At 44.8% G+C, this 26,111-nt stretch overlaps 2 protein-coding genes across 3 annotated transcripts; one reads left to right on the forward strand and one right to left on the reverse strand.

The window, feature by feature from the left end:
- Window positions 1–1,455: 1,455 nt before the first annotated feature.
- On the forward strand, window positions 1,456–6,664 carry MRPS16 (mitochondrial ribosomal protein S16). Of its 2 annotated transcripts, none has more exons than XM_066637513.1 (4): window positions 1,456–1,512; window positions 1,906–1,930; window positions 3,083–3,343; window positions 6,394–6,664. In XM_066637513.1, the coding sequence occupies exons 1-4, from the start codon at window positions 1,483–1,485 to the stop codon at window positions 6,528–6,530; spliced, it is 453 nt and encodes a 150-aa protein (XP_066493610.1). In that variant the 5' UTR covers window positions 1,456–1,482; the 3' UTR covers window positions 6,531–6,664. The 2 variants fall into 2 exon arrangements, with proteins under 2 accessions (XP_066493610.1, XP_066493611.1); XM_066637514.1 differs by lacking the exon at window positions 1,456–1,512 and adding an exon at window positions 1,517–1,576.
- LOC136660377 (putative oxidoreductase YteT) lies at window positions 5,551–25,053 on the reverse strand. The gene is made up of 14 exons (XM_066637512.1): window positions 25,007–25,053; window positions 22,302–22,418; window positions 20,109–20,193; window positions 18,436–18,509; window positions 17,509–17,568; window positions 17,077–17,184; window positions 16,148–16,204; window positions 15,499–15,629; window positions 14,610–14,664; window positions 13,397–13,489; window positions 12,856–12,990; window positions 9,619–9,720; window positions 9,003–9,164; window positions 5,551–7,958 (listed from the first exon to the last, which is right to left on the reverse strand). The coding sequence occupies exons 2-14, from the start codon at window positions 22,392–22,394 to the stop codon at window positions 7,842–7,844; spliced, it is 1,272 nt and encodes a 423-aa protein (XP_066493609.1). The 5' UTR covers window positions 22,395–22,418; window positions 25,007–25,053; the 3' UTR covers window positions 5,551–7,841.
- Window positions 25,054–26,111: the final 1,058 nt, after the last annotated feature.

A 26,111-nucleotide genomic window follows, 5' to 3' on the forward strand; every position in this document is an offset into this window, starting at 1 on the left:
GGGCCAGGATATCTTAGAGACCACCTACTCCCGTACAATCCGGCTCGCCATCTCAGGTCATCAGAGAAGGCCTTTTTGCAAGTGCCGCCACCCAAGGAGGTCCGGGGGGTGGCTGCAAGAAATAGGGCCTTCTCGGTAGTGGCACCAACATTATGGAACTCCCTTCCCCTTGACTTGAGAATGGCTCCCTCTCTTGAGAGCTTTCGGCGAGGCCTGAAAACTCTGTTGTTTAAACAAGCCTTCTGATTTCTGGCCTTCTTAACTTTTTATACATCTTTTAGTTTTACAGGCTTGATTCCTCGGTGATCTGCTCTTTTACTCTTTTAATCTGACTACTGTTTTTATGGCCCTGTAGTGTGTTTTTAAATGTTTTTATCTGTTTGTATTAATGTTTTTTTAAATTCTATTGTTTTTAATATGTTGTTAGCCGCCCTGGGTCCCGTTAGGGAGAAGGGCGGGATAAAAATAAAGTTTTATTATTATTATTATTATTATTATAGTCAATGGAGCCTACTCCTAGGAAAGTGTGGATAGGATTGCAGCCTCAGCTTCTTAATTCAAACCCTGGATGCAGATAATACTGAAGTGTTAATCAGCCATACATTAATCTGGTGTCAATGTATGGATGCCATCATTTGCTTTAATTATTTTAATTTATTCATTTAATTAGTTCATTCACATATATATCCCCTCTCAATACACACACACACATATAAACTTTCTATGCAAGAAACATAAGCCAGAAAAATATATATATCCTTTCCCTCAATTATATATACATATATATATTTTTTAAAAATCATTTTAACTTATATACCTTAACTTATATACTTAAACTTTTTAAATATATATATATAATATCCCTCCCCTCAATTATATATATATATATATATATATATATATATATATATATATATATATAATTTAAGTATATAAGTATATAAGTTAAAGTAATTTTAACTTATATATATATAAGCTTAAAAAAAAAATATCTCTCCTCACTGAGGACTAGCCTGATGCTGCAGCCACTCAAAGCAATGACAAATGATGCTCAACACGTGACTTAAGGGGCTCACAAAAGAAAGTGGGCGGGGCGTCTCTGTGTGGGCGCGGCTAAGAGCAGGGCGGGGCCTACCTCTGGGCGCTGCTACGCCTCCCTTCTCTACCAGCAGCCCCGCCACCCACCCAGCCGTCCCCTCCCTCACCGGCCTCGGCCGCGGCTTCCCTGCCTCGGTCCTCCGGCCCCGCGAGCGCCCGGGCCAGTCAAGCAGCGCGCTGCATCCCAGCCGGTCCTGGTCGCTGCGGTAGCATAGCAACGGGACACCAACGCCCCTCCCCGATAACTACATTTCCCATCACCCTTCTGGGTAAAGCGCATGCGCAACCGGGGAACCAAAAAAGGAGGCGGGGCGCGGCGCTCTCGCGCTCTGATTGGTGCTTTTTTGGTCTCCGCGAGGTTGGAGCGTGTTCTCTGCTGTGCGCATGCGCGGGAGTTCTGGCCACCTGGAGCTGGTAAGCTGGGGGATATGCAAGGAGAGGTGATGTGCTTAGTCTGGTGGGGAGCCCAAGCAGCCAGGTCAGTGCTCCACCAGCGCAGCAGAGGTTCAACAGGCGCACCCTGGAGGCTGGCTTCACCTGTTAACCTGCTGAGCCAGGCCACTGGTACCTTTAGCTCTGCAGCTCCTCCAGGCTGTCGGAGGTTCAACTGGTGCAGCTGCACCTGCACCCTGGAGGCTGGCTCCACCTGTTGACCTGCTGTGCCAGGCCACTGGTGTCTTTAGCCCTGCAGCTCCTTCAGGCTGTCAGAGGTCCAACAGGGTTAGGTTTAACCCACAGCTGTGGGTTAAAAATATCCATCATAATAGTGGGAGCCTGATGTCCTCTCTCTCTTTCTGTCTCCCCCAGCAAGAAGACACCATGGTTCAACTTGGTGAGTGGATGAATTCTTCTGCGTTTTAGAGCTTTCCAGGCATTTCCCATGCGTTCTGCAATCCCTACAACAGCCCAGCAGAGTAGGGTGGCTTCTTCATCCCCATTTTACAAAACCACCGGGGTCCATGTTGGCCCATTAGAAGGAAAATCCACAGTGCAGTATGTTATTTTTAGGGCCATGCAAAATGTAAACAAGCGTGAAATGGCAAACTTTCAGCTTCTACAAAGTTCCTCATCAGGCAAGTCCCAAACCTTATGGAGTCACACCCACAACTGCTGTTTAAGAGCAAAAGAAAACCAGGGTGCCAAATTATGTATTGAGCTGCTTTCTACCAAGTCAGACTTTTGAACCATTTGGCTCAGCATGGTTTAAATCTGTGGCTCCCAACCTTTAGGAGCCTGCAGACCACTGAGGCAAACTTTGGAATTGTTGTGAACCACATGCAACCCCCTCCATCCCTACCACATATACAAAAATAATTCAATTTGGTGGGTGCTCAGCAAGACACCGGAAAAGCCAGCTGCCAGGATGGGGTTACATTCTCTATCCTCTCTGATGGTCCATGGGGATGCATCTCAGTAAGTGAACTCCATAGACTACCAGAAAGGGTGGAGAATGGACCCTCCCGCAGCTGGCACATCAGCAAGCACTGGACCACCGGAGAGGGAGGAGAATGTACTACCTACAGCCACATCCAGCACTTCAGTGGTCTGTCTCTGGAAGTGATCAAAGATGATCATCTTTTTTTTCCTGAAACCACTTCTCAGGGTCTTATATACCACTGGTTTAAACAGACTGGCACAGCAAGCTACTGTTTGAGACGAGCTGTTTTCTAGTCTTGTGTGCAGATAGTGACAAAACGGTGCTGCCTACAACTGGTTAGTCTATCTCAGTCTTGTCAACACTGACTAGTAGCAGCTGTCCAGGGTTTCAGGCAGGGATCTTTTCCTTGTTCTACCTGGAGATGCTGCCACAGATTGAACCTGAGACTTTCTACATGTAGAGCAGGGGTTTTACCATTTAGCATGGCGAGGGGCCTTTTGCTCAACGTTAACAAGCAGATTTGGCCCTTAAGTAGGAGGCATAAAAGTGGGATTTGCCAAAACAAAACCTTGCTCTTCACATGACATTTTACGTGGCCTCTTTTAGGGCACCTCCTCCTGAAACAGTACCACAAGGCGCACATTGTCATCCGTTTGGCTATGGGTGGCTGTGCCAATCGACCTTACTACCGGATTGTGGCAGCGCACAACAAGCGAGCCCGGGACGGCAAGTACCTCGAACAGATTGGCTGCTACGACCCTCTTCCAAACGACCACGACGAGAAGATCGTCGGCTTGAACTTCGAGCGGCTCAAGCACTGGATTGCTAACGGCGCACAGATTAGCAAGCCCGTTGAGAAACTTCTCGGTAATCTGAACTTCATAAAGTTATTTTTATAGGTGTAGCATTTGTATAGCACTTTACGTAATCCAACCTTTGTGATACTATATATGTATACATATAGTATTTATATAGCATTTTGCATGTACGAACCACTCCCAATGCCATATTTACCTCATAGCCTTAAAACTAACCTGCAAGGTAAGTAAATATTAGGATATCCATGTTGCATCTGAGGTTGAAAGGGAGCAGCTCGCCAAAATCCACGCACTTGAGTTCAGAGCAGAGGTGTAATTTAAGTCCCTAATCACAGCTGTCTCATAACCACTACACTATTTGAACAACTGCTAAAACTGCTCGTTGGCTGGATAGAGCACTTTATCAATTCATTTCTTAATGAATTGCTGCTTTTAATGGAGCAGCGCCTTACATTGACTAAAAAAGTGGGACATTGTTCTGTATCCCACTTTTTTAGTCATCTAAGGTGCTGCTCTGTACCTAGTCAGTCAATCCATTTGATTTTGTCTGTATAGTGCTTTGTGAACTTTTTTTGTTGAAAAGCAGTGTATAAATACTCTTAATAATAGTATATCCATTGCCAGAACTGACTGGCAGCAGCTGCGTTCTACTGAGTCAGACCCTTGGCCCATCTGTCTCAGTATTGACACTGGCTAGCAGCAAATCTACAAGCTTCCAGGCAGGTGTCTTTTCCAGCCTTCTGTAGAGATGCTACCTAGGACTGAACCCAGGGTCTTCTTCATGGCCCGCAGGTACCCTTATTCCTGAAGACTCTTCTTCTACTTCCCATAGTGGCCAGCCCAGAAAAAGTATGAGAAAGTAGCACAACCATTCCACTATTATTCCTCAGTAATTAGTATTTGGGTGTATCGTAACAGTGATTAATTAATCCTCTATAAATGTGTCTAACAGTGCAATTCTAAGCTACCCTGGAGCAGGCAGGATTAGGGCTGAAAGTAGCTCAGCTCAGGGCAAGGGGAATCACTTCCCCTTACCCTGGTTAAAGCAGCAGCAGCCCCAATGGGGCTACTTGAATCTGTACCACCTCAAGAGGTAGCACAAAACCGAGCAGCCTGGGACTGCCTTGGGAACGGGGCTATTATCCAGTATAACTGCTGGATCTTCTGGCCCCACCTCCTGCCCCCTGCTCGCCCGCCCCCCAGGAGTGCCCACCACCTGTCCTCCCCCCACTCTGAAATTCCCCCTCCCGCCTCCTCACTGCCCTCCCCATGCACCACCCCCAGACTCCTGCATCAGCCAATGCAACTCACACTCTCCCTGGGGCCCAGTGCCAGCATGTCGCCCCAACAAGTAGTGCAAAAGTGCTTTACGGCACTTATGCAACATTCCTGGGCGCGTTAAGACTGCACCTTCACTCTCTTCTAAAGTTGTCTGCTGCTAGCCATCACATAATGTGATAGGATATTCTTCAAGTTTTGTGTTTTTTCATTTGCTTTTCCTGAATCTATTCCCAGTCAGTTTCATTGGGTGATCAAATATTGGGTGAGGAAAACTTACCCGTCCTATTCACCATGCATAGCACATCATCCATTTAGGCACTTGTATTCTTCTTTGAAAAATGTGGTTGCAAACCGTGAAGAAGATTCAGTTCCTGCTAAAGAGAGTCAGGTGATGATGAAAGCTGCAATCCTGTACATGTTTAGATGGGAGTAAGTCCCATTGAACTCAGTGGGGCTTAACCCATTTCTGCCCAGCCCACAGATGTACACATTTTGTCCCCGTTGGGTATATGCTATGTTGGGTGGAAATGGCTTAATTCTGAGTAGGCATTCCTAAACTTGAACTGCAAGTCAGATCTACCTTGAAATAAGCTTTATCAAGTGAATACACTTGATCCCCCTTAGGATAAGCAAATCTGTACAGATGCATCAGAACCACTGCTAACTGGGTAAGAGGCACTTTTTCAAGTGGGTGCTCCTCTTTTTAGCAGGGGGAGAGTAACTGGCCCACCTCACCCCAGCAGTGTCTGTTCTAGTGGCTGTCTGCTGGTATTCATTTGCATCTTTTTAGATTGTGAGCCCTTTTGGGACAGGGAGCCATTTGTTATTAGATTTTTCTCTGTAAACCGTTGTGAACTTTTTGGTTAAAGCGGTATATAAATACTGTTGTTGTTGCATCAGTCTCCCTTCTGTATGTACTTTAAAGAGATCATATATAACCAAGCATTAAATCCAAGCATACAGGTGAAGCCAGCTTATCTAGCAGTTTAATATCAGGCAGATATTATGGATGGCAATACAATTCTTTTGTCTGATCAGAGAATTCTGGTGGGCATCCAGCTCTTGCAGAAGTGCTATGTTCATATTGTGCTTGACCATCTTGTTTGTGCTTTTTTGCGTTGCATTATCTGACATCATCTGCAGCACTGGTTGGCAATTTCTTGGTCCCCAGGTTATAGATATCTGAGTTACAGGTGCCCACGCTGGCGTTTTTGTGCAGGCACAAAAGTGTTGGACTGGCAGTCCAGCTGTTTCGATTAACATGGGTACCAACTTCCAGACAGACCTATGGAATTGAACTAGTATGTATCTTGGGGGTTATCTACAGTATATATGCCATCAGTGAATAAAGAACAGATATAACATATTTGATTAGCTAGTAGATCTTATTCCTTTGTGAGCCAGATAGCAAAGCCTGCGTCTCTTCCCAACACAAGACAAGTTAAATATACAATCAGCTAAAAGAAAATTAATACACAGATCCGCAAAAAAAAAAAAAAATTCTATTTAGTGATAATGAAGTCAGTTGCAAAACATGCCTTGAAAAGTTTTCACGGCCCCATCTAAAAACAGGAAGGGAGAAAGCTTGGCAGATCTCTCTGGGGAGAGAATTCCTGATGACATGAGTTGTCTCAGTAATTGTGCACTCCCTAAGGCTACTATCCTATACATACTTACCCAGGAGTAAGTCCCATTGAACTCAGTGGGGCTTATGTCTGAGGAGACCTGCACAGGATTGAGCCGATTTGTCATTTAGTCCATTGACATCAGTGTACAAAACCTTCAAAAAAGCATCTTTGCATTTCTTTCTCCCCCCAGGACTTTCTGGATTCTTCCCCCTGCATCCCATGACTATCACAACTGCTGAACGTATAAAGAAGAAAAAGGCTTTGGAGGCAGCGTTGGCAGCGGCGGCAGCAGCTCCTTCAGGAGAAGACTCTGTTGTGAAAGAGTGAAAGCAAAATGGACAGACTGGCTGGAGAACTCAGAGAGACTTGCACTACCAGCTCAAAGGGGTGATGCCGCCTAGGGAACAGCATCTGCTATGCAGCTTGAATTCTCTGGGCATATTAAAAGGGATTCTTGTCTATGCTATTCTATATCATTTGCCCCCATACGAAGTCACTGGGTATTGGGTTTTGTTTATTTGTTTGACTGAGCCTCCTTTTCAGGGATTACAGCAGGGAGCGCGATGCTCTGCTATTCTTAAGCTGTGATGGCCCATCTCTTAATTTGCTCTTATTCCTAAAGTTCTCAAACTGGGGTGTTGTGACATCCCAGACAGAGGACCTCGGCTTCTGGCCCCTTAAGGGGAGAGAGAAGGGGGAAGACACCAATGCAATCGCCAGGATTACGCCGCTGCTGGGGACACAGGGGCTTTTTGCAACCTTACCTGTGTCCCTGCCGCACTCCCTGGGGTGCAGGGAACCCTGCACAGCCCTCTGAAGAGCTCCCTGCAGCTTGTAAAAAGTAAAAAAAAAAAGATTTTGACCCACTTCCAGGTTGCGATTGCGAAACCAGAAGTGGGTTGCGATCGCTTTTTTACTTTTTACAAGCTTCATGGAGCCCTGCAGCGGGCTGTGCAGGCTCCCCACGCCCCAGGAAGTCAGGCAGGGGCACAGTTAAGGTGTGTCTCTCACCCAGTATTGCTAGGCACTGACTGGTAGCAGGTCTTTGGAATTCCACAAAACTCTTTCCTAGGCCTACTGGGAGATGCAGCCAGGGATCGAATGCTGCGATCTACTGCATGCAACATGTCTCTTCCACACATGAAGCTGCTTTATTAGCCCATCTAGCTCAGTATTACCTGCACTGACTGGTAGGGGCTCTTCAGCATTTCAGAAAGGAGGGGGTCACACCCAACCCTGCCTGGAGATTCCAGGGACTGAATTTAGGATCTTCTGCATGCAGAAATGGCCTCTCCCTAAGCCTCTCCTTGACTACCGTGCCCAAGGTAGAATAGATGTCGCTCCAGTGCAAATTTTCTTTTACAGTGGGTGATTATCCCCCTTCAAACAAAACAAAGTAATATGGATCATGCTGTAGCATAGCATGTGCCATTGTACAACTGAGAATGTAAGCATGACCCCTTGATTTGTGAGACGCAAGCTTTTCCCAGTTGTGTGAGCGACTCAGCCAGCTCCTCTCTGGAAGAAGCTCTTGCAGAGGTCCTGAAATCAGAAAGGTTCATCAACTCAGAGCTGATGGAGGAGGCTGTCCCGTTGCTGATCAAGCAACATGGCACGGGAAGCGAGATTGCGCTTCCTTCATGTGTCGAAACACACAATTCGGTTTTCTCTTCTGGATCGCTCCGCCTCAAACACAAGCAGGTGCGACCTCAATGTTTCTTCAGGGCCGGTTTGAATGAGAGATGGATTATTCTCCTGTTTCAAAACAACAACAAAGAAAGTCAGGTTGAAGAAGGAAGAAAAGCCCACCCAAGGTCAAGCAGTGTGGGATACGCAGGTGGATCTTGGCAGGTGATTTGCAGCAGATCACCAAGAGCTGGTGTCCTAGTTTTTAATGGGAGGAGCTGTGGTTCAGTAGTATTTGCAGGAAGAAGGTCCCAGGTTCAACCTCGGACATCTTTAGGAAGGGGCTGGGAAAGACCATTGTGGCAAACCCTGGAAAAGCTACTACCAGTCAGTGCTGAGATAGACAGACCAACAATCTGACTCGGGAAAAGGCAGCTTCTTTGTACAATAGGATCCCCTTCCCCACCCCAAATGACAACAAACTAAATGAGGACAATGAATCATCAACAATGGATAAGAGGACTGGTCTCTGCCCTGATCTAGATTGTTGGTCAGCACAAGGAGGAAAGTGGGAAGAATATGCAGGTTTTTTCAGTTTCATGTAGTTTCCTGACAGTAGGGTAAGGCTTTTCAGTCTCTTTTTTGTCAAGGAGCACATTTCCACTGAGATCGCTATTGTGCTCAGAAATGGGTGGGTGCTCCATAATTCTCCCTGCAGCAAGAGATGGGCTTCTCCAGTTGCCACTGCCCCAGTCTCACTTTGGCTCTCTAGCCATCTTGCCCAGCTCTGCTTCTATTTGAAGAGCTAGGCAGCCACACGGCCAGTCCTTACTGCCCATGCAAACAGCACTGTTTTACACAGGATTAGGCCAGACAGAGCAGAGTCATGTGGTTCTTGTGACCATGGACCAGCTACCACTAGTGGCTGTGGTACCACTGGTTGAAAAGCACTTCGGTAGGCCACGAGGGCTAGAGGTTCAGGCAACAGGCGGGAACTCACATGAGTGAAAATTCCATACAAAATTCCCTGACCACAGAAAACAAGCATGCCAAGGTGGCTTCTAGCCTTCTCCCTGACTTGCTAGCTTTTTATATTTAGGGGTTTGTCTCCCCATACAACACACTCACAAAACCTAGCTGCACACATTAGATGGTTAAGAAAAAGGAACTTACTGCTACCGCTGAAACGAAGCTCTCCATCAGGTAGTAGTCAGCACCACTGTGGGCGCTTAAGCATGGTGGGAAAGCAAGCTTGTCAGGGGAAAACTCAGTTTCCTTCTTTTGGAGGAAGTCGTAAACCACTATTGGTCCTGTACCCTCACAGGAAAGTTCTCCCTGAAAATTCAGGCAAATGTTTTTAATTAAATGACCTGCAAGTATGAAATTTAGGTAAAGCCAATAGGAACAAAGCCCCACTAGTCTTGCAAAAGAAGAATAAGGTCTAAATTTGAGCATCAGGGTGCTGATCAGGACAAAATCAGGGGACCCAGCAAGTGCCCCTGCGAAGACCCAGGTCATTGTTATGGGATGCTCCAACAGCCCCCCCCTTGACTTGGCTGCAATCCTAAACAGGCGTACTAAGGAGTGAGCTCTACAGAAGACAGTGAGGCCTACTTTTGAATCAACAGGCTTGGAATTGTGCCATAACACTTATCTGATTGCCCAAGACTTCTTCAAAATGGGCAATGGCACCAACTGAAAACAGATGGTGAAAATTAGTTGTCCACAGCGCAGAGTTGAAAAGATTTATTGTTAAGAACAAAGGGCAGACACAGTCCTGTTGACTTACTTTTGTTCCATAAATAGTGGTCTTCCTCTCACCCAGCTTCTTTGTAAAAGCGATCATGGTGAAAGCTGCAGTTGCTCCTCCTTCAAATTCCATATTCACCACCTGAAAAGAGAGTTGAATATATCAACAGGCAAAGTGGACCAGGATGACTCATCCATCAGGCCAATAGAAACTGTTGACTCGGGGCCCAATCCTACCAAATTGCTAGCACCAGTGCTGCTGCAATGCAGCTCCAAGGTAAGGGAACAGATGTTTCCATACTTTGAGGAGGCTCTGTGACTGCCCCCTCACCACAGGATGGATGCAGTGCATGCCCCATTGGCACAGCTACACCGGCACTGGAAAATTGGATAGGATTGGGCCCTCAGGCAGTGGATTGGTGCGCTGGTGGGGGGGGAGTGCACATCTCTGCTCACTGTCTTGTGTCTGCTGCTGTTTCTTTTCCTTCCACTCCCTGGAATGGAGAAGGAAGAGAGGGACAAAGAGGAAGAAGAAATGTGGAATGGAAAAGTGCTAAGCTAGAACACTGAAGAGTGGGAGAAGCAGAGGCTGGCACATCATTGGGTAAAGGGAGGGGAAGCATTTGCCACACTGCCTCAAGTGTCTGGAGGTCTTGGCCAGCCAGAGGGCTATAAAGCAGGGGTCTCTAAACTTTTCGGCTGACGGGCCACATCAAATATCTGGCACGGTGTTGAGGGCCTGAAAAAAAATTAAATATAAAATTTAAATAATGCAAAAGTATAGAAAAATACAGAATAGAAGAGGCTGTTTGACTTCATTTAAAGGCAAAATTGTATTCTCACAGAGCTGCTTAGGCGTAAACACCTTGGAATGCAAATAGAGAAAATTGCTAGGTAAGCAGATAGGCCCCAACTTGGCAGACTTAGCAAGAACAGTCTGCCTGTGTTCGTTTATAATTTTAAATTGTTATTCTTCCATGCTTTCAAAGGAAAAGATACATATAGGTAAAATAGTCTTTGCCCTAAAGTGTAACCAACATATATGGGGACACAGTAGTCATTAGAAGTAAGTCTTAAGCAACCTTTGCTGCTTGATTTTAGAAAAGTCTTAAGAACAGACAAAAGCTTTAACGTTGCAGGATGGCTTCACAGGTGTTTCCGTGTTGACATTAGCATAGGAGAAAGACATGCAGAGAGAGAGATAACTGTACCAGTCGAAGTACATTGTGTCATCTCTCTAATGAGGATGGTACGGAGACCTGTCAAGGAAGTCCCTAATTGGATTGATGGATACGAGTAAGGGTCAGTACTAGATAAAATGATATTATAGCACCCCCTGCTGGTTCTTGAAAACTTTGTAATTCAATATGTTTAATTTCACCTTTTTTGGAAACCTGTAACTTGAAACTCACCTATGAGGTGTCTCTAAGGTTATCTCTAGCCTATTAAGAATTAGCCCCATCTATGATGTCAAATCTTCAGTGAATGAGAAGTCTAGATTGAGGACAAAGGGCTGTGAGAGGTATGAAGGTTAAGGACCAGCATTCAGACGGGGCTCCATGCTTTGTGACATGGTCCCGTGGGCCAATTGTATACAATTCAAATAAAAGTCTGTGAACCTTCACCCTTGAGTATCGAGTCGTTCTGAGTTGCTTTCTTCAGCCTTGCAACAAAAGCACACACACTTAAATGGACCCCCATTCCTCCACCCCCCCAAGCACAACTCTGGTTGTGTTTGGTCAACTGGGCCAGAGGCTTTCAGGGAATCAGAGGCTGGCCACGTGCTGGATAGAGGCTCTCCGCAGGCTGCATCTGGCCCCCAGGCCGGGGTTTGGAGACCCCTGCTATAAAGGAACACGGTTACAACTTGCTGCCCAAAACGCAATAGGAAGAAAAGAACACTGTATAGACCTCAAGAAATGTTAAAATCTACAGACCTTTGGCCATAAAAACGTGAATATGTTTTAAAATCCAGAAGCTCATGGCCATTTTAAGCAATCACTTAAATTTCGACACTGGGAATAAAAACAGCAAAGAACTGGGCCACTTAGGACACAATCCCAACAAACTTTCCAGCACCCAGGGAAAGTCAATGCAGCTCCGAGGTAAGGGAACAAACATTCCCTTACTTTGAGGAGGACTCCGTGAGTGCCACCCAACCGCAGGGTGTAGCAAATGCCCCATTGACACAGCCGTGTCAGTGCAGGGAAGTTGGTTAGGATTTCGGCCTTAGTTACTTGGTTTTCCCTATAAACTGCTTTGGAAACTTTTATTATTTTTTGTTGTTGAAAAGAGATATAAAAATATTCACAATAATAACACTGATTAGACTTGTAGTGGACTAAAGGACACTGATAATCTGCATTTTGATACATCGATTAAACACATATTTGCATTTCAGCATAACTTTAACTCATTTTTGCCCTGTCCACAGGTGTATGCATTTGGTCCCTGTTAAGTATATGCAACGTTGGGTAGAAATGGCTTATTAATGGAGATGCTTAAAAAAATATTTAAATACATAACTGAAAATCTAACAAACGCTGCTTTATGTTTGAATGAATTAGTTCAACTGAGGAAATAAACACCAGGTTTAATTATTGTTCAAAATTTTTAGTCTATTTCAGTGGTTCTCAAACTTTGAGCGTTGGGACCCACTTTTCAGGACCCACCAGAAGTGACATCATCAAGCAGGAAAATTTTGAACAATTCCTAGGCTGGAATCCTACTTACACTTACCCAAGAGTAAGCCCCATTGACTCTCATTGTTAAAAGCATATACATAGTAGCCCAAATGCAGTCACATACTAGTCTATTAAAAATAAAATATTGAAATGAATGGAGACCCACCTGAAATTGGCTTGCGACCCACCTAGTGGTCCTGACCCACAGTTTGAGAAATACTAGTCTGTTTGAATGTTTTGGATGGATTAAATAAAATGAACAATCCCAGTGGAAAATATATTAAATTGCACTGTCATTCATTTCATGAATGAAATGTTCTGTCTGAACACCCTTGCATGTCAGACACCTCCCAGTCTGGACTATGACATGCCAGATCCTTTCGAATAGCAATTGAATCACCTGCAGAATCATCAGGTGTGAATTATTAAGCATTCATAAGTCCAGAGAAAATATTCAGCATCAAAAATGCAGAGGAGAATTAGAAGTAGGTACAAGAAGGGGAAAATATAATAGATTTATTTCAGATCAGTGATGATCATTGGTTAAGAAATGGCTGCAGGGGAGGAAGCAAACTGAACACAAGGCTACATACCTGGTTAGTCACAACGTCATTGTCACACTCGTACACACATCTACCATAGGGACCCTGGCGCAAGGCTTCAGTCAAGGATTCAATATCATTTTCACCATTGCTGCACACTACTGATACAGGCCAATTGAAGTCACCCTAAAATTAACAGAACAATGTTCTAGTAACACATCAACCATAAGAGGTCCTCTGCTGAAGCAGGCCAAAGATCCATCTCATCTGGTGGCCTGTTTCCAAAAGAGGAAGTGTGGAGGAGAGCAGAGTGGTAGGCTAGAACATCAAATCTAGAGAGCAGCAGAAGAAGGAGTGGTGGAGGCAAGCGGGTGGATGGAGGCAGGCTTCTCCCACCAGCCCACCACCTGAGACAATCTCCTCAGCTGACCTCATGGATGGGCCAGACATGGCCAGAGCTCTCAGTGGTAGAAATCAATTCTTCCTGAGAAAGCACTAGAATGCTGCCCCCACATTGCCTCTCCCACGCTATAAGAAAAATCCTGGCAGGCCCAAGTTCACCCCTGTGAGATAGTTCTGCTTCTTAACTCACCTGTTTTGCCTGGTCCAGATAAATCTTCTTAGCCGAATAGGGGCAGCTTTCCTCAACCGTACAGTCTAAACAGCAGCTGGCAGCTCCTTTGGGCTAGAAAATAAAATTGGCAAAGATCACTGCTGAGAATATTTTGACGCAGTCCCCCCCCCCCTCTCTCTCTCTCACTCACACACACACACACACCTGGAACATACAACCCAACCTGCACATTAGTCAGATAACACAGGCCAACACACATTTTGCTTCCTTAAACGTTACAGCAATTCCTGTGTATATGTGGGGTGCCGATTCCAAAAATGGCATCCGTTTTGCCCTATCACATCTAGTTTTGGAAACACAGCATAACCTCTTTAGTGAATGGTTCAAGCAGCTTCCTCATGAGGAAGCCTACACCATGGCTTCCTCATGAAGAAGTTGCTTGAACCATTCACTAATGAGGCTATACTGTATCTCCAAAACTAGACCTGATAGGGCAAAACGGATGCCATTTTTGGAACCGGCACCCCAAATTCATATCAAACCACCAAAAATTTTGGGAGAAACTTTTCTGACCCTCAATTTTGTAGGCCTGTGTCGGTCGAGGCGGTCACATTCTGGTCTGTTTCACTTCAGACTGTAGATGTGGGGATCATGTAACAGTTGTCTGCCCCGAGAAGGAGGTTGAACTAGATGCCCTCTAAGATCCCACCTCTAACATTCCATGATATTTCAGAAGGCTATATTTTGGTGGGAGGGGAATTCTCACTGATGTAGTACATGAGCGCATGGGAGAAAAGATGTAGTGCAAACCTCTCCCTGATTTGCTCGTTTACAACACGCAGGATGGTTTGGTCATCTGGGAAGATTTCCAAAGCAGGACTCCCCATCTGCAGCTTCTAGCTAAAAAGTCTAGAATTCAGTCATCTTGCTCTGCATTCGGCACTCAGAGAGAGCTTCAATTCATTTCAGGTGGGCAGCTGCTTTGACACCGGCCCAGAAGGCCAAGGTAGCTTCAAAGCTTCTGAAAAACAAACAGCACTTGCTGTCTTGCAGAGCTGTGATCCCAACTCTCAAGTGATTATCACTTTTTTCCAACAATGACATGGCCCACACCACGAGACAATGCCTCCATGTCCAAAGGGGCCCTAAACAAGAGACACAAAGGAGACAAAGGAAAGCAACTACTACAAGGATGCTATGCTGGGATGAATAGCTAGGAACTTTTTCAAACCTTGTGGTCTTTTGTGAAGTGGGAGAGACTGCCAAAAGACGACACTTTCAAGCACCTGAAAGCAGAAAGGCATTTTGAGCACACTTTAAGGCAGGACTTACCAAAGCTTCATTTGTGCATATGTACCAATTTTCCCATGTACCAAGTTTTGCAAATCCCACATGGACAAATTTCTGGAGGAAAAGTCCATCATAGGTTACAAGCCATGATGGGTCCTTCTGATTTCAGAAGTGGGCTATGTCAGAATGCCAACTGCGAGGGAGGGCACCAGGTCTCTTGTTTTGTGTGTTCCCTGAGGCATTTGGTGGGCCACTGTGAGATACAGGAAGCTGGACTAGATGGGCCTATGGCCTGATCCAGCGGGGCTCTTTTTATGCACTGCTGACACCAGAAATGGCAGTTGGGCACAAGAGACGGCAGTTTGCCTCATGGTTGGAGCTTTACTCTGCACTCTCCACACCCAAACTGTGCCTCTGTGGAAGGGCCAGGCAGCTACATAGCCACATTTTGCCCTCTGGTGTGCCACCAACAAAACCATCTCCACTTCCTTTGGGAACAGGCCAGTGTCATGTGCTCAGCAAGGGCAGTGAGGTCCAAGATCACCCACCATATTGTGAAATACCAGACATACCGGTCAGAAACCACGCAATACATTTTTGACACATTATGGGCGGTAATACACAGTGTAGTCGAAAGAAAATTGAGAGTGTAAACCTCTGATTTTATGATTTTATATATATGTAAAGGGGATTGGTTTTAATTCTGTGTATTTTGTTTTGTCGTCTGTGTCTAGCTGGTCGGATGACCATAAATAAAGTATCTATCACAGTGTAATCATCTTCTACTCCGAAAAGGGAAACCTCCAACTCAAGAGAGATGCCCGTCATACCTCTTGCTTCCCATCCAAAAGTGAATGAGGTCAATGTCATGGCAGGACTTTGTCAGCAAGGAAAAGGAACTCTCAGCTTCATTTCTCCAGTTTCCTCGCACGAAGGAGTGTGCAAAATGCCAGAATCCCACCTAACCAACAGAAGACAGTGACTAGACTGAAAGAGATTTAAGCGTAACTGAGATGACCATCATTCCTAACTTTTGTACAGCGCTCAGTCTCTTAACCATTAAACTGCACCAAATCGAGAAAGACCACTGTCATGACTAAAGTGGCTCCACATTGTAGCATCCAAGCTTCACAGAAGAAGTTTAGACAGTTTTACCCCCTGCTCTGCACCCAGCAGAAGGCAGTTAGGCTAGGAGAAAAATACCTAGTGGGGAGATGTGGGAGAAGATTCACCCTGTCTGATCTTAAAATGAGACCCTCCGCATCCCATTTTGCACATGAAGAGGGTAGACACACAGCTGCTTCCACCTAGTTTGCCCCAGAACCACACATGTGGCATGACCTGAACCCAGAACTTCCAAAGCCAAGCTCCAACTGCTAGGTTACACTCACCCAAAGCTGAAATGATGCTCCTCTAGCTTCTGGAGAGCAAAAGGCCAAGTTTATGAAGTTATTGTAAAGTTTTATTAGGAGGACTTACAGGCTCCAGGTGCTGAATATGATAGATGTCCCCAACGAGCCCAGCATCCAGCAGCTCCTTTAACACAGAGGAACAGCTATGATCATATTTTAAAGTAGACACTTTTTACCTCTGCCAGTCAAACCCTCCTCCTCTAGACAGAGAACCCAGAAGGAAAAACAACTATTTAGGAAGGGACCATAATTTGTAGGTAGAGACCATGCTTTGCCTGCAGAAGATCCCAGATTCAAATCCTGATTGAGTAGCACAGGGGTGCCCAAACCCCGGCCCTGGGGCCATTTGCGGCCCTCAAGGCCTCTCAATGCGGGCCTCAGGGAACCCCCAGTCTCCAATGAGCCTCTGGCCCTCCGGAGATTTGTTGGAGTCTGCACTGGCCCGATACAACTGCTCTCAGCGTGAGGGCGACTGTTTGACCTCTCGCATGAGCTGTGGGATGAGAGCTCCCTCCACTGCTTGCTTTTTCACGTCTGTCATGCAGTAGCAGCAGCAAAGAAAAGGCCAGCCTTGCTTTGTGCAAGGTCTTGTATAGGCCGTGAGCTATTGCAAGACCTTCATTCATTCATATAAGTTCATCTTTAATATATTCACTTATGTAAACATATGTAAATTTATTCAGATTTTACATGTAAATTAGTTCTTTTTTTCCCCCCCGGCCCCTGACATAGTGTCAGAGAGCTGATGTGGCCCTCCTGCCAAAAAACTTTGGACACCCCTGGAGTAGCAGATGCAAACAATGCTAAGAGGTCCTACTAATCTTTTCTACTGGTCAGATCTTATCACCTTACATGGACCCTTCCCAACATGATTAACAAAACCATACAATACAAACAGGAAACAAAACATCTGAAGGTCTTTTTATTTGCATCATTTAACAAATGCAGAGACTGGGTGAACAGATGAGGTTGGATACAGTTAGCTTAGTAGAGTACCTTTATCTTGATGGCAACAGGGTGGTATCGGAGGACATGACACACAGAGAGAAGGACATCGCTGGACTGACATGCCCGGACAATTTCTTTGCAGTCCTCTGGAGTTACCTGCTCAGTCAAAGGAAAAGAAACAAGAAAATAAACCCACAATCAGATCTGCTTGCAAGGCTCCGATCACTGTTATCTATTTTAGTTGTGCCCATATAGGGCATTTGATGCCCCTCTGGAATGGAAAGAGGTTTTGGACCAAATGCCAACTGTATTGTGGGTCTTCCCAGGAAGCCCCAGAATCTCATGGAAATTCAAGGCAAGATCCACCCTAGGAGAAAAGGTATTGACAAGACCAGGTTGTCTAATGTCAACACTTCCTGGCTCATCTCTGCACTGCAATAATCACCACAATGCTTTCTATGACAGTCTTCCGGCACTTACCGCCATTGGCTTCTCCAGCAAGATGCTATACCCTTTCTGGGCGAAGGCCACTGCTGGAGCCTGGGAAGGAAACAGATCAGCACATGAACAGGTTTACTTCATCAACAAGAGATGCCCAGACTAAAAAATACTGTTGTGTTCAGGGGATGTTGGATCATTCTCCAGCCACACACAAACCAAGGGAAGAGGATGTAGCCTCATTGAGCCAGAAAGAAGGCAAGGGATTAGATGCTGGCCCCATGCAGCTAAGCACTGGCCTTAAGGCAGGAGCCATGTTGACAGGGGTCTGGCATCATTTGCCCTTCTGAAGACACTTGGACCTCCTAATGAAATTGACCTCTTCTCACAAGAGGAGTCTCTCATAGGCAGGCAAGGCTTGTCACACTCAATTTTTTTTTTTTACTTATTTGATTTCTAGCCTGCTTTTCTCCTGAATGGGCACCCAAAGCAGCTTACAATGGACAATTAAAAATACATACATCAGGAGAATCAAATTAAATAAGAGATCTCATGGAAAACACCAATATTAAAAAACACACATACACACCACCACAACAACAGCTGGCAGCAATCAGTCACCACAAAAAGAACAGGATGGCACACACACACACACACACACACACATCAAATACCAATTATCAATTAAAATACCATCAACAAAACCAGCAGACACTAAAACCACCATAGCACAATTGGAAGTCTTGTTGAACAAGAAATGTTTTTAGGCCACGTGGGAAGGCTTCTATAGAAGGAGCAGTTCTGAAATCAATGGAGAAGGAATTCCATAAAACAGGTTTGAGCACGGGTGGGGAAAGAGGATGGCCAAGGGGGAGAGAGACGGTGCCAAACAAAAGGTGCTTGCTTGATGGGAGGAGGAGGAACCTTTACCCTACCCCGGGGTGTGGGGAGGGGGTGGTCCATTGGTACCTTATGCAGCTTATCTGGAGTTGCTACGATAACAGCATCTGCAAACCGTTCTCTCTCAGCTGCCACTTTCCAATCTGAAGGAAACAAGAGCCGATTTAACCATCAATAACTCGATGTCTTTTAAAGGTCTTTCTAAGATCAAAACCATATCATCTGCAAATGCTCTTAATTTGAAGCATTCATTTTTAATCTTTGCACCTTGCAGTCTTTCATCTTGTCTGATATCTCTACGCAACACTTCTAAGGCAAGTGTAAATAAAAGTGGTGATAGTGGACATCCTTGTCGTGTTCCCTTTTGGATCTCAAACACTGTTGATAGTTCTCCATTTACCACTACCTGCACAGTTTGTGATGTGTAGATTGATTTTATCCACTGAATAAAATTCCCCCCAAAATTCATCTTCTCTAAAACGGTAATCAAGAAAGTCCAGCTCAAATTGTCAAACACCTTCTCAAAGTCTAAAAAATTCAATACTAATTGTTTCTCTATTCTTTTATCATAGTACTCCAACAAATCCAATACTATTCTGATATTATCACTCATGTGTCTTTTCAGTAAAAAACCACATTGATCTTCATGAATAAGATTTTGTAATATCTTCTTCATTCTAGTTGCTAAAATTGCTGTAAATATTTTACAATCATTATTCAACAAAGAAATAGGTCTGTAATTTTTTACATCCATCAAATCCTTTCTGAATAAAGTATCCTCTCATAAAGGCTTTACTAGCGTCCCAAACTGTCCTCATTTCTGTTCCCTTGTTTAAATTCAGATTAAAAAATTCCCTTAATTTCTGCTTGGCATCCTTTATTATGACCTCTTTTTGTAACAACAATTCATTCAATCTCCATCTATATGTTGTAGGTTTCTTCTTAATAGTCATAGTTATTGGATTGTGATCTGAAAAAGTCTTTGATAGGATTTCTGTCTTAGAAGTTTTTACTGCAACGCCCTTTGTCACCCAAAGCATATCTATTCTTGAAAATGATCTGTGTCTTTCTGAATAATAGGTGAACTCTTTTTTATTTCCATGCATTTGTCGCCAAATGTCTACAACCCCTAAAGCTTCTCTTAATCTCTTTCTCAGATTTTTTGTCCCTTTGTGGTGACACAACTGCATTCCAATCTCCCATCAAACAATAACTTGGGCATGAGTAATTTAAGAGTACATCCAATAGTTGCCTAAAAAAATCTGCAAACTGTTCTCTCTCAGCTGCCACTTTCCAATCTGAAGGAAACAAGAGTCAACAATGAAGAATCAAACATAGGGAGTGAAAACAGATATTGCATATGGCCTGCTGGTTTCTTAGTTTTTAATTATTATTAGAAGAAAAGAGAAAAATAGTCATGATACGCAATGATTGCAAAACATGCCTTGAGCATGCCCATACATTATCCCACCTGATAACTGTGCAGCAAAGACCCAAGTAAGATTCGACTTAATCTTTCCGTGTTAAAAAAAAGCAGATTCTAAACATCCATAAAGGAACATCATCCCAAGGGGATGATGCCCTAACTCCAAACTTCTTGTATCAGATGGGCTTGGATGAGAAGGCCAACAATGCCCTTCCCAACTCAAGCACTGAATGAGTAAAGCAGGGGGAAGAATCTTATATATGACCCTGAGATCTTTGGAGAAAGAGCATGAGATTAGAAACCTGGTCAGAAATACCATCAAACACGTTGTCCTTGTCAATGTTATGAATCTCCTGCAGTCTCTTCCTTGCAAAAGCGCGGGGGTCTGCAACTCCAATCACCTAAAGGAGGAATGTTGTTACAATTATTAAGAATATTTATATACCGCTTTTCAACAACAAAGAAAAGGTTCGCAAAGCAACTCACAAAGCAACTCACAGGGAGCATCCAAGTTTTATTGTTTTTAAATGTCTTATTGTGTGTATGTATATATAAACACACACACACACACACAATAAAGATAGAAGATAGAAGATAGAAGATAGAAGATAGAAGATAGATGATAGATGATAGATGATAGATGATAGATGATAGATGATAGATGATAGATGATAGATGATAGATAGATAGATAGATAGATATCAAAGTTTTCCATATGGTTGTAAGTCACCTTGAGTGCCCTTTGTCAGGATAGAAAGATGGGATACAAATTCTATAAATAAATAAAAATAATCGTTCGGATTGAGCAATATCTATGCCAAAAAGAGGGACGTTTTGTGTGCCAAGCCAGCAACTTAACATTCTGTTCCAAGGATACTGTTCATGAACAGGAGACCAATGGTTTGGAGTAGAGCAATGCGTGGACTAGCACAGGGAGGTCATAAAGAGAAGGGGGAACAAACAGAAATAAGGAAAAGGGTATAAAGTGGCGAAGAAGGGGAAAAAACATTAAGGACTAGAAGCTTGAGGAAAAGCAAAATCTGAACTCAGTCCACAGAGTTGATAATGTAGTCATTGGAAGAGAGGAGAAAGAAAGGATAGCAGAAGTTAAGTCAGGTGGCTCATTTTTCTTCAAACTCTCACCTGTCAGACATATGACCACACAAAGCTGCCTTTTACTGAGTCAGACTTTTGGTTCATCTCGCTCAGCATTGTCAACACTGACTGGCAGCAGCAATCCAGAGCTTAGGGAAACAGTTTTTCCCAGCTTGGGACCAGCCTTGAACCGGCATGCAGTGGTGTAGCCAGAGGGGGGGGAACAAAGCACTAAGTTTTGCAGGCACCTGAATGCGCTGTGCCAGTAGCACAGTAGTGAATGCATCCATTTTGCTCCCACTGCCCAGAACGGCTGGGGAGGGGAGGGGCCGCTGGTAGGTCACAGTAAGACTCCCTGCAAAACTTAGTGCTTTGCACCCCCTCTAGTTATGCCATTACTGGCATGCCATGCAACTCCTGTGCCACTGAACTCCAGTGCCTTCTGCAGAGGAATGCTACGCTATGTTTTGGTGTACTGCTCAACTGCAGTACTATCCCATAGGTCACAGGATGCCTTAATGGCACTCATCTGGTTTGGGAGGGCACCAGGATGCAGATCTCTTCTTGTTTTGTGTGCTCCCTGGGGCATTTGGTGGGCTACTGTGAGATACAGGAAGCTGGATTAGATGGGCCTATGGCCTGATCCAGCAGGGCTCTTCTTATGTTCTTATGTCCAGAGACTGGAGACAGCTATGAATGGACTTTGACATAAGCTGAAAAAAATCACAAGACTCAGAACATAAGAAAGAAACAGAGTCACGGGAAGAGGCCATGCAGGGGAGTAGTAGAAAACCACCACCCTCTGGAATTTCCACACGGTTCAGATGAAAACAGTGATCTAGCCATAGAGATTTGGGGGGAGGGGAGGGGGAGATTTTCTCAGGAAAAAAAACACTTACTCTTACTCTTCTGTTCTTTTGGCTACCATTCACATTTGGTCAACTGCCTCCAAATGTTAGGACTATGTTTATGAATGTGATTTAATGTTAAAGCACTTTAGAATTAACATAAGACCAAGGCTGCAATCTTATCCACACTTACTTGAGAGTAAGCCTCATTGACTATAATGGGGCTTACATCTGAGTAGTCATGTGTAGGATTGGGCTCTTAGGTGCTTGCATTTAAATTCTCAATTTTTTTAGATTTTTTCCCCTGTGCTGCCTTCCCCCATACAAACACATTGTTTCTGGCTACAGTTTTAGAAGGTAGTCAGTCAATTCCAGCTGTCAGATTGCTGGAAAAAGCTTATAAGATACTTGGGAGTTTTCAAGCAGAGGGATGCTCTAGGGGCCTGCATTGAGCAGGAGGGTTGGACTAGATGATCTCCACGGCCCCTTCCAAACCAGGGCATTATGTGATTCTATGAAAGAACAGGCATGCAATCAGGCTTTTTAAAAACAGAGAACAACTTTACCTTCATGCGATCAGGAAAACACACAGCGTAAGAGGAATAATTGGATCCGCGACTCCCTGCTCCAATAACCAGAACAGTGATTAGGCGAGACATCACAGCAGGGCTTTCTGTTTTGGTCTAGAAACAGAAGAACATTTCAGAACAGGCTGGGGAATCCTTTCCTTGACTAGCATTGATCTCCCCCAAGGCAGAAGACAACACCCATGTCATTTGGGAGGACTTCCATCCCACCCTGCATGACTCATGCAGTCTGCTGGGCAATCTCTCCATCCTTGTTCATTGAAGGGATCCCATTCTGGCTATGCACTGGTAAGGGCAGGGCACTCCGATCACTCTCAGAATACTGGAGACCCTTTGATTTTCTCCCAATATTCCAGAGCTGAGCTTTTGCATCAAAGCCAGTTCAGGGAGTCTGAACCAGCTTAAGCTGAGCCCTAAACTGAATCAACACAGCAAAACAGAAGGAGAGCTCAGACATCCTATTTCTTCATAGGCAAGATCTGTAAAACAGGGAGTCACACACTGCACCCGTTGGTTCAAACCCTTCAGCAGATTTTGAAGTGCAGGAGCTGGTAATGACACCCCCAGGGCCGTGTGTCCAATAGCTTTTACTTCCACATAAATGTGCTTAGGATTATAGCTTTAATGTAACATGAGCGACATATTGTCTCCCAGGAAATGGTGCTCTAGGAGGCTCTCCTGCTACAGGCAAGGGGTTGAACTAGATCAGTGTTTTGCAATATTTGTCCTCCGCTGTACCACTTCATATGGTCCACCTATTCGAAGTACCATCAGAGGCATATCATTGCCAGTTACTTCTAGGTTGGGAGGCCAAAGCATCAAACACCAGTAAGAGGCTCAGGAGAGCTTCTCTGAGTGAGAAAAAACATGCTGTGGAGCTCTGCCAACTGAACCAAGCCTCCTCCTACCGCTGTTTGTTGTGTCCTGTTCCTGATCACACTGCTGGGCTGCAGGGTTCCCACAAGTACCACTAGACACCACCTCAAGTACCACTGGTAGTACCCGTACCCAGAGCCTTTGAGAAGAATTTTATCAGGGGGTACAAAGTTTCTTTTGGGCCCCTTCCCAAAGGGGGAGGGGGTGAAACAGAGTGGGGGGAAATGGCAACAGCTGGAATAGTCTTTGCAGCCCAGGTCTTCCAGGTTCACAATGCAGAGCTGCCACAATGCAGGCAGCTACACACAGTAATACAGATAACCAAACACACAGTCCTAATTTTCTCTAAAATCTTAGAAAATAATTGCAGAAAATAAGCACCATCGTATTTAGGCTCACCCTAGAATGGACAGTGGCCTGTGTGTTCCGAAACTTACTTCAGCAGCAGCTGTAGTCCCTCCACTGCGTTCCTGAGCTTCAGGATAAGCGGATCCACAAGCCAAAGAGCTACTGTAGCAGGTCAGTTTCCTCCCAGATCTGACATGTTATGCGATGCATGCATTCCTGGGCCTGGTGTGTATGGCTTGTGACAGTAGTTGCTTCCATGTGCCCACATTAATGCCCCTAACATCCCACACAGACAGTGAGTCTGGGTGAGATTAGAAAATGTCAGATCCCAGGAAATGTCTGGCACCCATCAGTTGGTTCCTGGGCTCCCTTTTGACCCTGGGCCTGGGTACAAATTACCCCGTTTACCCCCTCTCCTGGGCTCTGCCCTTATTGCTGGTTGAGAAACACTAGACTAGATAACCTTGTGGGTCTCTTCCAACTGTATGATTCTATGCTCTGTATCCTCCAACAGACCATAGTGCATACATCCGATGACATGGACTTAAGTCCATTAATAAAATGACCCTACCATTCTCAACACGCTTACTTTTAAGTAAGCATGCACAGGGTGGGACTCGACAGCTGTTCCTCTTAAAAAGCACCCAGTGACTCATTTAGCACCACTGCTTTGCACATTTACACGGAAACAAGTCCTGTTGTGTTCAGCAAGGTTCACTCCCAAGTCAGTAAGGGCGCAATCCTAACCCCTTATGTCCAGCACTGACACAGCAGTGCCAATGGGACATGTGCTGCATCCTGCAATTGGGTGTCACTCACAGAGGCCTCCTCAAAGTAAAGGAATGTTTGTTCCCTTACCTCAGAGCAGCGCTGCCCTTATGTCAGTGCTGGGAAGCACTGACATAAGGGGTTAGGATTGTGCCCCAAGTTCTTGCTTCTCATTATTTTTTATTTCCTTCTTTACAACACAGCAGTCCTTTTCTAGTGTCCAAAGTGCAACTGACAAGGGTGGGGGATTTCCATCTTGCTCCTTGCTTTTTTTTTTTTTCTTGCATCTGAGAATTTTTTTTTTGCAACTGACCAGGGTGGTCCATTTCCTTCATACTCCTAGATTTTTTTTTTTGATTTTTTTTTTTTGGGGGGGGGGGGGGACGGGACTTACAATGCTCTTTGCACCTGATCAAGGTGGTGGATCTCCTTCCTGCTCCTTGCTTTTTGCAACTGGCAATGCTTTGTTGCAAACCAGAAAGGTGGTGGATCTCCTAGGATTTGCAGCTAACAATACATTTTTTGTTTTGCAACTGACTAAGGTGGTGGATCTCCTTCCTGTTCCTTGATTTTTGTTACTTCCTGAGAAATCAAAGCTTGCCCCTTCTTTCTCTCTCCACCCCAACCCAGCGCGCCTCCCCCTGCAAATGAAGCTCTCCATCCTCGGAACTCCCTAAAATCACAAGACTCACCTCTTGCAGCAGCTCCTGCCCAGGGCTGAAGATGACCCAGCTGTGGGCCCGCCCCTCCCTTCCCTGCCACCCCATTGGTCCGCAACTCTCTTCCCTCTGTGTCATTCAAAAAAAGTCAATGGCCTGGGGGCGGGTACTGCAAGGACAAACTCAAGAGGATTCCTATTGGATGAGAACTTGTCCTGGAAGGGATGCTCAGTCCTTGATTGGCTCTGCATTTCTTGTGCAGCTTGATCCTTGCCCACTCTGCATTAAATTACACGGAGCTCAGTTGGACTTGCTCCCAGGAAGGAATGCAGCCCTTAGTTAAGGAACTGGGAGGAGGGGAGAGGCTTCTACCTTCCAGTTGCATGGGGAAAATAAAACCCTCCTGCAGATTCTTTGTAGTGCTTAGTTTTGTTTAAACCCAACTCTGTGCGCATATAATGTGAAACGTGCCAATTATTTATAGCCTGAGGTTGCAATCCTATTCTGCACTTACCTGGGAGTTAGCCCCATTAACTACAATGGCTTTTACTTCTGAGTAGAATTGCCTAGGATTGGGTGGCAAGTTAATTTATAATTTAACGGTAACAAATTGGTGACTTACTATATGTGTGTCTTTCTTACTTACTGTTTGCAACAGAGCAAAACAACTGACCCTTTACATAAGAACCTCAGAAGGGGCCTGCCGCTGGATCAGACCAAGGACCCATCTAGCCCAATTTCCTGTCTCTTATGGTGACCCACCAGATGGCTCTGGGAGCATCCAAAACACAAGTTCCCTGTATCCTTTTGGCACTCGCTTGCAGCTGGCATTCATAGATAAAGCAGAACCCTCTAAAATCCAGAGGGTGCATACAGACATCACGTAACCTGTGATGGACTTTTGCTCCACCAATTTGTTCAATCCCCTTTCTGGAAGCCTCAAGCACCAAGGAAAAAAAAATATAAGTATGTACATGGCATGATATTTAATGTATTAACAAAAGCTACAAGTCGTTGATCCACACATACTAAATGCTCATAAGAATATAAGAGCCCCACTGGATCAGACCAAAGGCCCATCTAGTCCAGCTTCCAGTATCTCACAGTGGCCCACCAAATGCTTCAGGTGACACACAAG

The sequence above is a fragment of the Tiliqua scincoides genome, chromosome 9, assembly GCF_035046505.1.
Source record: "Tiliqua scincoides isolate rTilSci1 chromosome 9, rTilSci1.hap2, whole genome shotgun sequence".
NCBI lineage: Eukaryota > Metazoa > Chordata > Lepidosauria > Squamata > Scincidae > Tiliqua > Tiliqua scincoides.